General features: G+C 37.5%; 1 protein-coding gene across 1 annotated transcript in view; it reads left to right on the top strand.

Moving 5' to 3' along the window:
* Positions 1–12745, top strand: part of DIAPH2 (diaphanous related formin 2) — a 169719-nt gene extending 156974 nt beyond the window's left edge. The window contains exon 28 of the mRNA XM_088062749.1: positions 8143–12745. Coding sequence (XP_087918875.1) covers positions 8143–8207 — 65 coding nt within the window. The 3' untranslated portion in view covers positions 8208–12745. The remainder of the gene's footprint in view (positions 1–8142) is intronic.
* The last annotated feature ends 214 nt before the right edge of the window (positions 12746–12959 follow it).

Raw genomic sequence — 12959 nt, 5'->3', positions numbered from 1 at the left:
ATTAAAAGTAGGATATGATTAATGTATTGCAAATGAGATTTAATAGCACTCAGCAAAGTAAGAAGACTATCATCTGAGTTTCACTGCTATCAAACAATTTATTAGCCAATTTAAATGCACTGTATACAATTTAACAGTATTCAAAGGCTGAAAGTGAGTCTATACGTGATTATGTGTACAGCACAGCAGAAGGATTGTAGGGATATTCATAGCCATGATTGCTCCTTGAAAAAGGCAATTTCAGAAGAATGAGGTAAAAATCAGTATTACTTTGTGAGATTTTATGGGAAACGAAGCAATAATTATAACTCCTTGGTTTGACTAAATCCTGAGATAAATCCCCATGAATGCCGCTGCTACAGGCTGTCACAAAAATTCGTGAAAATTTTATCACAATCAAGAATAAAAAAAAATACTGCCTAGGAAAATGACAGCTATTCATAGCAGGTTTCAGCAAATTCCAGCCTCAAATGCTGGTCACAGTGCTGCTTGTTATTGGAGGGGATTTGAACTGATGCAATCGTTCCTCTTCATCTTCTTTTTATTTTCCCACCTTTATAAGTTTACTTCTCAGCTGAGAATTCCAAGTGAAAAAGAAATGGAAAATGGCTGTATATGTGCCCACATTGTACTGACTTGAGGACCTATTTTTCTCTGTAATTTTAAAGGCCAATTACCCTTGGAGGAAAGGAGAAAAATAGATTGATTTGTCTTGTAACCCCCGAGGCAGGCATGTGTTGTCTCCTGCTAAGGCTTTTCCACTGCAGCTCTTGTGGAAGAGCTTTCACTGCACATCCCAAGTGGTGCTATTAACAAAGAAAGCAAAGGCAAATTAAAATATTAAACAGATCATTTAAAGGTTTAAGGAATCTTATCTTATTGGGCCAATTCTTTCTTTGTTTTTTGGGCGGTTTTGAAATCTTAAGGCCCAGAGTAAGCAATAGCGAAATTTCCTTTCAACTGACTACTTGAAAATAGGGTTTACAAATCCATTTTTCACCCTACAAATATGAAACTTCAGCTCTAAATAGGGTAAGTATTTATTTCTTTATTGGAATTATGATACAGATGGCCAATATCCTCAATTTTGGTTGCAAAAGTGTGACTTTTATTGTGCTGCCACGCTGTATTGACTGTGGTCACAGCTGGATTGCGCTGAGCTGGTAAATGTCATCACACATGCCATTTAGCATTAAAACTTCCCTCATTATTCCATTTTAAAGCATTTTTTGTGTCTAACACACAGGACACAAATAAATGGGTTTTCTACTGATGTTCTGCATTTTCCTATGACTCAAAGGCTACAATTAACAGTGCCCAGCAAGCTGGGTCTGAGTGGCAGCACAAAGATTAGAAGTGGCTTTGTTCCCTTTTAATCTGAGTAAAACTCTTTTGTGGCAGGGCTTAAATTCTTTAACTCTGTATTTTAGACCTGCTTCTGTACTACAGCACTGCTGGGTATTGAATTTATTTAGCAAGTTCAAGAGGAGCCAAACAGCCACACATCTCCAGGAGAAATTGTTCACATGGGATAATCTGGAAACCTTAAAATGAAGGTGCTGGGTGTTCCTTAAATGACTGAACAGCTTTGAAGGAAGTATTTTTGAGCAGAACACGATGCTCCTGACTCCTGCAGATAACTCAGGAGATGTGTGTTCCTGCTTTTTTCCTGAGGAGGAACCATTCAGCCTTCAGAGACATCCTTTTAAGTGCTGCAGTTCTCCTTTGTGCTTTTTCTTCCTCCTTATTTCTTATTTCTTCCTCCTCAACGCCTTTCAGATCGATATATTTGTAAATATCCCAGTAAGCAGGAACATATCTTTAGCAAATGATGTCTTTATAATTAATGTGTTCAGCTGTGCTATCTTGATTTTTGGGGGCTTTAAAAAACAAAAACAGCAAAAAAAACAAACACCAAAAACCTTTTGCTTTTTTTTTTTTTATTTTTGGCCTAAGGGTAAGTTCCTGTTTCTCGATCATAGCATTTATAAACCCAGGTTATCGCTCAGCTTTCACAAGAAAGTCTTGACCTAAACCAAAATAAACCAGGATTTATAGAGTTTGACCTTACAGCTCCAGGGTTTGCTTGAAATCTCAATGTTTTCTTTGAAACTGATGCTAAAATAACCTTTTTAGCTGGCATTTAACTTTGATTGTCAACAATTTGAGATTCTGTTTAGCAAAAAAAAAAAGCTGAAAACAGGAATGTTGGCTCTCTTGATCCGTTCTCATTTTTGGTTACAAAATCATCAGATCCAGGTGAATGTCAGGTGTGATGGTTATTAAGGGTTGAGTTCAGATTTTTTCAGGCATGTTTAGGTTGAAATAGGAGTGGTTGAAATACTTAAAGATTAATAGAAACCATATTAACTGCACAGTGTCCCTTAACCCAGTTAGAAAAGTGTTTTATTTGCTTGTTTCATCCCTTGGCAATAAGGATCTTTTGAAAAGAGCCTTTTCAGAGCCTTTTCTGCAGCGTTATTTTGGCTGTATTTCTCCCATAACTGATTTTTACCTTATTGCTATTTTTTTTTCCTCTATAGGCCATACATTCTGAGAGATCAATTTGAAATCAAATCTCACAGAGATGGACTGAATCTTAACAGAATTGAGGTTAGGAGAGCCATTTTCTCTCAAAAAGGGTTTTGCTCCAGACAGTGACAGCACTTTTGATGCTCTTAATTTCCTTTCCTGGCTCTTTTCTCAGCTGGGATCTGCAATAATGTCCCAGGGCCAGGCCAGGCAGTTCCACAGGCACTGCTCAGCTGGCTGGGGATGGATTTCCTGCTGCTTTACTCTGGATCACTTCTGCTTCTGCCACAGGTTCTAGCAATTCCATTTAATTTTTTATTTAATTTTATTTATTTAATTTTTTCAAATTTTTTTAATTTTTAAAAAAATTTACCTTTCGTGGTGGGGAAGCTAAAGGTGATGAAGGTGCCTGCAGTTATTAGGAATTTATTATAATAATAATAATATTATATAATATAAATTATAATATACTATATAATATATACTATATAATATATACTATATAATATATACTATATACTATATACTATATAATATATAATATATAATATATACTATATACTATATACTATATGATATATGATATATGATATATTATAATATATTATATATAATATATAATATGTAATAATATATAATATATAATATATAATATATAATATATAATATATAATACTACATTATTATTGTAATAATACGTATAATAATAGTTATTTTTATTAGTTTCCTAATAATATATTAGTTTCCTAATAAAAATAATAAAATAAAAACAATAACAATAAATCTTGCTATTATTATAATAATTATAATTATTATATTTTTGTTATTTTTGGCTTGGGTTGTTCCTTCAAGCAGTTGGTAATGTGCTGTTACAGGAAATGTTAAGTTGGCTTCAGTTTTCCCTGTGCTTGGGCAGCTTGAGGAGAAAACTGGAGGCTGCCCAGGCTCAAGTGAATTGAATTTAACCAAACTTGTCACAATTTTAACCAGTGACACTAGGAAATATTTACTCATCCTGATCAGAAAAAAGTGGTGCTTGTAAAGAAAAATTCAGGTTTTCACCTTTTTTCTATAGAGTAAATGCCAACTGAATCATTATTACAGATGAAGTGTGTGATCCTTGGAATCCATTGTGATACTTTATCCATTTAAAACCTCCTTTAATGAGCAGTTCCCTCATTTTTTCCATAACCATTCCATACCTGTAGGAAATTGTCTTGCTTTTCTGACTGTTTTCCCTGTTTTACTTGCTGCAGTGCTTGGGACTGCATGAGTATTTTTCCTTTGGTTGCTCATGAAAACAAGATGTGTTTCAGTAGGATTTCCTAGTGAACAAGATTTTACATGAATGAAGAAATAAATGTTTGATGTAAAGGCTTTCATTGATTCCCAAAGGCACGGGCCATACAAATTCCCTTACAGCACGCATTTCTGTCTCTTTTGCATAGTCAAAACTATTTCAAAAAGACGAAATTTTAAATATTTTATTAACTGCTGAGAGTTCTACCTTCTTGCTGTGATCATTTTCAAGGCAAGTCAAACCAGTACCTCCTTTCTCTGAGCATTAAACAGCTTTTATTATTATTATTGTCAGCCCTGGAAAGGTCAATTCTTTCACCTTGGGGAGGAGATTTAGGAAGGGAAAAAGGAGCCAAGTGAGGTACCTAGCCCAAGGTGTTACAAGCAGTTTGTAACACATTTATAATTTTAATATCAGGGCTGAGAGATAATGATATAAGAGAATTTTTTTTTCTGGTTGCAGGGTAATGCAAATTCCAATCAGGTCCCTTTGAGGTATGGTTTTATAGACTCTGTCTGTTCCATTATCAGATATCTGGGTGTCATGACCAGTCCATTGGACTGCACAACATCTATATTATTACTAGCATTGATTGCTCATAAAAAATAGGGTTTATAATTAGGAGAGCATAAAGTTACTACCTGGAAGAGTGGATAAGGAGAAAATGAAATGAAAAAGTCACTTAATCTTAGTAGTGCAGTTCTGCAAAGTACCATTTATTTTTCTCCTCATATAACTGAGTTCTGTGTTGATAACAAGCTACTGAGTTAATAAATCTGTGGCAGCCATTGAGACTTCTCTTTTAATAACAGAGTTAATGAAGGAGCATTAAGGAAAGGAAAAATAGATTTTGCAGGGTTTATTCCCATCTTGGTACTATGCTGAGCGCAAGAAGACTTAACAAGGAATTGTTTTTATACCAACATCCATCTGGTTTTTTGCATGGTCACCACTGCATTCCAGGGTTATGTGTACCAATTCCTCAGCATTTAATTTTATATTTACTTCATTTTCATTTGATCCAGCTAGCTAAAAGATGAAGATTATTTTGTGATATAAAAATCTGCTTTGTTTCCCGTTTTAATCCTTCACCGTTCTACCTTTCACTGCTCTGAGAAAGATCCTTTCAGCAGATTGAGAGGCCACTTTTAAGGCTGTGTGTTCACTCCTGAGATAGATTATAATGTCTGTAATGGGAGCAGAGTGGGTGCACCTCGCTTTTAAAAGAAAGGGACTTCTAAGATTAAAGTGAGAAATAAAATTCTAAGATTTAAATGAGAAATAAAACTCTCTTCCTGAAGGTGGGGTTACCTGGAAGGGCTGGCTGCTACACACAGAACCTGTGATCAGGTTTTCTAGTCATGTTTGTGTGTTCTCAAGGTGCACCTGAACCTTTGGGCAATCATTTTTTATTTCATTTCAACTCCTTTTAACTTACTTTTGTTTTCCCTCTCCATGCCCCCATAATAAAAGGGAATAGTTTCACCATTTATTGATGTTATAGTTAATTTTATGCCAGAATAGTCAGTCATGTTTATGAGCCAGACTTGCTCTATGTTTTATTCAATATGGTCTGTTAAATAAAAAAGGTAAATACAGATGTTGGAGATAACTGAATGTTCATGTTGCAAGTGATAGAAATGTAATGATTTTTCAAAATTCTTGCTCAGCTAACTGAAATGCCAGCCCAATCCAGTTTCATATCTAATATCAAACCCTTTGCTTTAACTTAACATGTATTTATTAAGAAAGTACTTTGTTATTACCTGAAATTCTATATATAATTTTTTATATATTTTTTTTTAAATATATATATTTTTTTACAATTTTGTTTTGTGGTTTTGTGTTTTCCTAAAGTCCCAACCCAGCTTTGCAATTACAGGAGAAGCTGAACTGAGCTGTCACTTGCAGAAAATGTTTATCTCTACCATGATGGAAAAAAAAAAAAAGAAAGGAGAAAATCTGAAAAAAAAAAACAAAAAAAAAAAAAAAAAGAAAATCAACAGTTTTTAGACTCTCTTGATGTGTTTTTAACTCGTAGAGTTGGGTTTGAAGCACTTGGAGGCCACTGAGAGCAGGTATCGCTCCTCTCTGCTCTTGGAGCAGCAGCGCATTGGAGTTGATGACTTCCCTTCCTTTGTGCTTTAATTGCCAGCACTTAGTGACACTGCAACCAGTGTGGAGATTTATTCCCGTGCAAAACAGATTGACTTAGGGTAATTTGAATACTTTATGCATGGCTAGATTCATTAGGAAAAGGAGGCAAGGCAGAACTATAAAAAGAACTAATAATCTTGCTAAAGGAGCCGTTAATTCCCCACAGCATTGGAGACACTCGCACTGAGCAGGCCGAGGCTGACTTTTTGCAGTCTCCACGGGCAGCCTCTGCTCTCTGTCCATAAAACAGATGGCAGAGATGCCTTTCTTTGTCTTATTTCATTGTCTGGCCCATTTCTGGGTTAGAGCAGTGGCTGAGGTTGGAGGAACTCTGGAGCTCACCTTGGCCACCCCGCCTGGTCCCTGGAGCTTGTCCAGGGCTGGGATGGAGGATGGAGGATGGAGGATGGAGGATGGAGGATGGAGACACCTCCTGGGGCAGTGCCCAGTGCCCTCCAGAGTCTGGAGGAGTTTCCTGCTGCTCTCTGGTGTCCTGTGTTGTGCCTGCTGCCAGCTGGACACGGCTGGACAGAGCCTGGCTGCAGTCTCTTGGCACTGCAGGTGTTCACAGCCACTGCTGGATCCTTCCCCTGCTCCAGCCTTTCCCCTGGTGCTCCACTGCAGCCAAAACCCAGCTCAGACCGTGTTTGCATCCCCAGAGGAGCTGTGGAGCCCAGCTCTGTGCCCAGCCCTCAGCATGGCACTGCCAGGACACGGGCTGGGCTGGGCTGGCTGGGCAGGGACAGCTCAATCTTTGGGAAAAGCCAGGAAAACCTGAGTGTCTGCGGTGTTCCTGGCACGTGTTTTGCTTCTGAAGTGACTCTGATGCCTCAGGATTCCAGCATTTCCATTTTCCATGTGTTTGTAACCCTGCAGTTCCTCAGTGCAGAACTCTGAACTCCACACCCAGTGCCAGCTGCTGCTTCCCCACTTTGGGCAGACACAGCAATTCCTCTCCAGGCCTGGCAGTCAAGGACACCTCACTGCCCCAGCCCTGAGAGATGGGAACAAAAGGGAGCTGGGGGCAGCAAACTGGGGGGAAATGACTTCATTACCTGGAGCTGGAATTGGAAGATTTACCCCCAATATGCAAATGGACCAAATTTATAAAAGTGTAAAAACCTGTTGTCCATTTTGGGTGCAGCCCTTGTGGGGCTTTGTCTGCCCTAAATGTACCTGAAGGCCCTTCAATAAATCAAATTGCTTTTTATTCTCTTAATTCTGTCTGGGCTCTGTTTTTAGGTAGCCCCAAAAAGCCATCAACTTCTTCATGATATTCCAGCCCTGTGTAAAAGTCCCAGCCCTCTTGTGGGACATCCTGGTGCTGCAGCAGTGTGTAGGGACAGAAGTGAGGGAAAATGAGGGAAAAGATCAAAAGGAAGGAGCCACCAAAAAAAAAAAAAGGAAGAAAAAGAAAAAAAAATTGCATGGCAGGAACTCATTGTCAAAAAGGAAGATGCAAACCTGCAGAACAATAAGTGGGGGTTAATCTTCTGCCCCTTTGTGTGTGTATTCATCACTTTAAAATTTTATTGTAAAGGCATTTAGGAGTGTCCTGGTACTTGGTGATTGTTTTCCTGGGATAGAGATGTATTTATTATTCATTGCAATAATTACTGTGTAATATTTTATACTAGAAGTTGTTCACGCTGCACAATCAGGAAATGCTTAGGAAGTGGCTGATTTAACTGTTCTATTTTTAACTCTGTACCAAATTATAGTGAGAGGTGTTTGGGCTTTTAGACTTGGAGCATCTGCCAGGTTTCCACCACTGCACTGGTCAGTGCATTCTCATGACACTTGAAATGTATTTTTCTAGAGATTCTGTGCGTAAGTTATGTATAAAATTTGAAAGATTTTTACCCCAAATTTTATTTATTATGTGCTGTTTCCAAGGGGACTGTGTTTCAGGATTCTCCTAATGCTTTTATCACCCAGCTTCTCTGATCAAGAAAGTAATTTATTGCTGATTGCAGAACTCTTGAACTCAGTCTGGCAGCTGCAGTGTGAAACTTCTCTGATCCAGTCTCCTACTTACTTATTTACATATCATTCAGAATGATTTTCAGGGCTGTTTGAAAACCTCTTGACATTGCATTATCCGTGTTTCAAATCTTGTGGTGATTTGTTTTTTTCCTCTCTTTTTGTTGCAGATAACAAACGAGTAACTTTGGAAAGGTCTCGTTCTCGGCACAACGGAGCAATTGCAGCTGTATGATTCTTCTGATGCCAAAGAATTAATGAATTGTTTTATTTACAATGAAATGGATGTGCTTTGGGAAGAGTTTATCATCCAAATTGGCAATGATCAAAAAGGAATACTGGTATTGATTAAATGAGATGGTGTAAAAATATGTAATTTTGAAGCTGTTGCTAAAAAAAGATCCACATACTGTATCTTATTACCCCAACTACCAAGATCTGTAAACAGTGTTAAACAGTAGGGTATATATCTTATTTTCTTATGTTCTTTCTTTTCTTTTTTTTTCCCCACCCTTTTTGTTTAAGCTGGCAACTCACATGAAAGAAGTTGGGGATTTCTAGGTTATGTTTTATATGGGTAAGAAAATACAGTTTTGTTGAAAGAGTACAGCTGTGGATTCCATTTGCAGTTCTGATTTGAACATGAAAGGAAAAATAATAAAATTGTACGTTAATAAATGCAGAGATGAGCTGGTCTACATTATCAGAATCTTTTTTGTAACCATAAAAAAACAACACATAGCCCCAGTCAGGTTGCTGAAAACCTTATCTCGGTGTAAAGCCTGGTGGATTCAGCTGTTTGAGCTGCCAGTAGGATACACCACATATCCACATGGTGATATGATGATGTGTAGTTACTTATCACTGCTGAAAATAATAAAAAAAAAAAAAATAAAAATTAAATGAAACAGAGCATAGGATTTTTCCAAAATGATGTCAAGGGCAGAATGTGTTTTTAATTGTATCTAAGGAGGGATTTTTCTAATTGTGCACTTATATATTCTTTATAAAGATATTTGGGGAAAGTATGATTGTCCTATTTTGATGATGCTAACATAGCTGTGTGTAGGTTTGTAGAGACAAGCTGCACCATGAAATGTTTCAGAGCTGCCTCTGAGTTTTCCCTCTGTTTCTCAGGTAAAACACGCAGCGGGGTCTCCACTGGTGGATTTTAGTGCTGAGAGTTTAGCAGCTAGCAGCACATTTCCTACCTGGAGCACTGCCTGGCAGTGACCAAGTCTGATTTTTGGGAAGTTCCTCCCAGTTTTGTGTCCAGGCCCTTGCACTGCAGCTGCCCCTGTTTGTTGTGCACTCCCTGGGGAGCCACTGTCCCCTTTGTCCCCAGGGGAGTGTCCAGCCTGCCTGGGCTCAGCCCCATCCTGGCCCCAAAGGGCCCTTGCTTGCCTGGATGGGATGGAGGATTTGAAGTGGAATTCCAGTGGAATTCAGCATAAGTTGCTGAGCTATGATGTTTTTAAAGAATCAGGATGCTCTGTGGTAGCTGGCACTTGTTCTCACATTATTGATGCTTATCACTGATTGATGAAATTATTATGGATGCTTTTACTGCCTGGTGTTATGGGGAACTTGGGGGTTTTTTATTGTCTGTAAAAGCTGTTTGGAAGGTGAGGTGTCCCATGGTTTCTGTGCACAAACTGCTTGCTCTGGAGGGACTTTGGGGCAGTGGATCTTTGCACTACTGCTTGAGCCAAGCATCTTTGTACAGTAGATTCTTTTTGCTTCTCTGGTGAGATCCTCTTAAAACTATCAGACTAGTTTGAGATAAATTCTCACAATTGTAAACTGCATATTGTAAGAGAAGATACAGCTCCTTTTCAATCTAGTGTTGAATTTTAATTTTTGGTTTTATTTCAAAACTTGTCTAAAAAGAATCCAGGGGGTTTGCCCATAGCTCTAAACATAGGAATACCACTGAAGCCTGGTGAAATGCTTGCTGTTAACTAAATATTCTCCCTAAAATGTTTGGGAGTTTTTGTAACAAACTGAAGTGTTGTATGGTACTTCAGGAAAAGAAAGATAAAAAAAAAAAAAAAGATAAGATAAAAAAAAGCATGCAAGAGGATTTTGTCTCCTTGTTTATCAGTAAGAGCTAAAAAGAATTTTATCCTGTTTGTGCAAGGTCAACATCAGCCTTGCATTGAATTCTTTAAATGGAACTATTAAATTTACAGTTACAAAAATGTGCTTAATGTACAAAGCCAGTTTAAAGGATTAGGTTCATAATGTCTATATAAATCAATAGTGTCTTAGACTTCAGATTTTGAAATTAGCATTTTGCTGGGATTTACGAGTATTGGTATAATCTTTATATGTGAAAACTCAAAAGCTCTCCACAGAATCTTTATAGGATAGCAGTAATTATTAGTTCACAAGTTTTTCATTTCCCTGGGTTATAATTTTTTTTGGAAAGCTCTGTGAAAGCTGGCTACAGATTTTCAAGAACCAAATCTTAGGAAAAAAAGGCAAATCCAAAATAACAACATCATCTGATGCTTCTATTTTACTACTATTTTTTTCATATTTGAAACATTTATATAATTTAATGGACATATCTGTTAGAACAAAAGTGTCTTTCAAAGGAAAACTAGTTTAGAAAATAATTTATGTAAATATAGGGTGCTCGTATTTATGAAGTCTAAAATATTTTCTGAAATTGATGCTGGTCACTTTGTCTTTTGATAGTTTTTCAGTCTATATTAAATTGCAGATATTTTTAATGTTTTTATTATTGATCTAATTTTCAGAGGTGTCACATGTCTATCTAGAAGTGTAGAAGAGTAGCACCTTTTTCAGAAATGCACTTGCCTTATTTTCTAATTTAAAAAAAAATAAAAAAATGAAATATATCAGTTAAATTATATTTGTATTCAAAGTAATCCCAGAAAGAAAATCACTGGAGGGTTCATACATAAATTTCTTGCTAATTATGTTTCACTCTCTGTCCTCTGAGACATGACGTTAACAATTTTACCAGCACATCTGTTTGCATTCACATTTTACCAGTTACAAGTGCTGAGAGAGTTTTGGTTTCTTGTTTTTTTTTTTTTTAAAAAAAAATGATGTTACACTGTTTACATTTCTTAGTTTATTTAAAAGGAAGATAATTTTACCTTTGAGATGAATCGAACTCAACCTCCAAATGTCATGGGAATGAAAGGTTTTGATCATGTACAAATATACATATCTGTGGCTGGACAGAGCAGAAATGGAAAGGCTCCGGGCTCCTTTTGCTCCAGTTTTATGCAGTTTATTGAGAAAAGCAGTGCAACACGGGCTGTCACGTGTGTTTGTCTGTGATGCAGCAGGATCCTGGCCCAGCACTCCGCTGATGTTCGTGTTAATCAAATTATTTGGCTAAAACCAGAACGGTGCCTCCGAGGGCGCTGGCAAACAGCTCCAGGGACCTTCCCAGGAATTTTGCCTTTTGTTGTGGTTTTAGCTGGCTGTGGTCAGTGTGAGAAACGTGATCTCAAATGATCTGTTCTTCTTGAGAACTGGGATACAAGAGCGTTCCCGTAGTTCCCTTCTGTAATATGCAAATGATCATGAATATCTGTATATTTTTGCATTTTTGTGTGTGGTATATGTACTACCTCAGACAAATGCTGTAAAAAACACAATATTTTCACGGTTTCTATCCAAACCACAATCCATTAGCAACCTACTTTAAATTCATCCCACGACACACCAAACTCTGAGAATCTGGCTGAGTTTTGGGTTTGGCTCTGGAAATCCTCCTATAGCTTTTGTTAAGGAAACTTTGCAGCGTTTTCACCCCTCGGGCAAAGCCTGACTTTGGGGTGACTTTTTGGTCCTCCCCAGCCTCAGAAGGGTCTGGTTGGGCAGGATTTCAAGCTGGTGATATTTCTGTTGGGAGCAAACTTCCCTCTGTGTGTAAATTGCTTCTTTTCCATTCAGCAAAGGCTTGGCTGAGCTCTGCTTTGCTGTTTGCCTTCCAAGTGCTGCAAGGTGGGGCAGGACAAGTGCTGGGCAGTGTCCAGCCCAACCTCTGATGTGCCATACTGTATTTGCAAGTTTAAACTCATTTTTAAATAAGTATCGTGAGAAACCTCTTCTTCCGCGGCGTCTCCGCGCGCGCCCACGCATGCACACGAAATGTAAATAAAAAAAAAAGAATTAAAGAAAAAAAGAAAGAAATGAAAGCAGGTGCAGCCAAATGCCTCAGCTTCAGGTGTCTCCAGGTGTCATAGTGCTGCTTTTGTGCTCCAGGGAGGGAGCTGTGTGAGCCTGTGCATCCTGCAAGCACCCCCTGATGTCACTGGGGAAGGAGAAGGGTTTGTTCTCGGGGTGCTTTTAGCACTGTTTGAGGTGATACATATGCCACAGAATGTGAACAAATAACCTTTTACAGTTCAGTCTGCTACCATGCACCATTTGATTTCCCTTTTGGAAGTCATAGGACTCTTGATGCCAAAAAAAAAAAAAAAAAAAAAAGAAAAAAAAAAAGATAAAAAAAAAAAAAAAGGTGACAAAACTCATGCATTTCTATTTTTTAAACAGCTCTGTGTTTGTATGTAATGTTTAAAATAGGAATTTGATGAAATCACAGCCTGGCCATTGTTAATCCATGTATTCTGAAAACTGTAATAAAGATATACATACCACGATTCTGGTAGATGCACCAATGTTTTACTTGATTATCATGATTATTTCCTGTTGAGTACCATCACCTCGAAGCCTGGGCTTGCTGTATAAAACTGTCATGCTGAAATTACATTCCATTTTAGCTTACTGTCGTTTTATGGATTTCTGTCTTTTTTTTCTCTGAGGTGTCAGTTCTATTTGACTTGAATTTGGGGAACAAGGTGCCTTTTCCAATGAAGGAGGACTTTAAAACCAAATAATCCAAAAAAGTATATAATTAAAAAAAACCCTAACATTAAATCATGATGATACCATTTAATTTTTATAAAAGTAACAATAAAAGGGAATCAATGAACAAATC

The sequence above is a fragment of the Pseudopodoces humilis genome, chromosome 15, assembly GCF_049639895.1.
Source record: "Pseudopodoces humilis isolate 2021_Gansu_Grassland_sample_001 chromosome 15, ASM4963989v1, whole genome shotgun sequence".
Lineage (NCBI taxonomy): Eukaryota > Metazoa > Chordata > Aves > Passeriformes > Paridae > Pseudopodoces > Pseudopodoces humilis.
The sequence above is the reverse complement of the archived record's forward strand: the minus strand, read 5'-3'. Positions and strand labels throughout refer to the sequence as shown.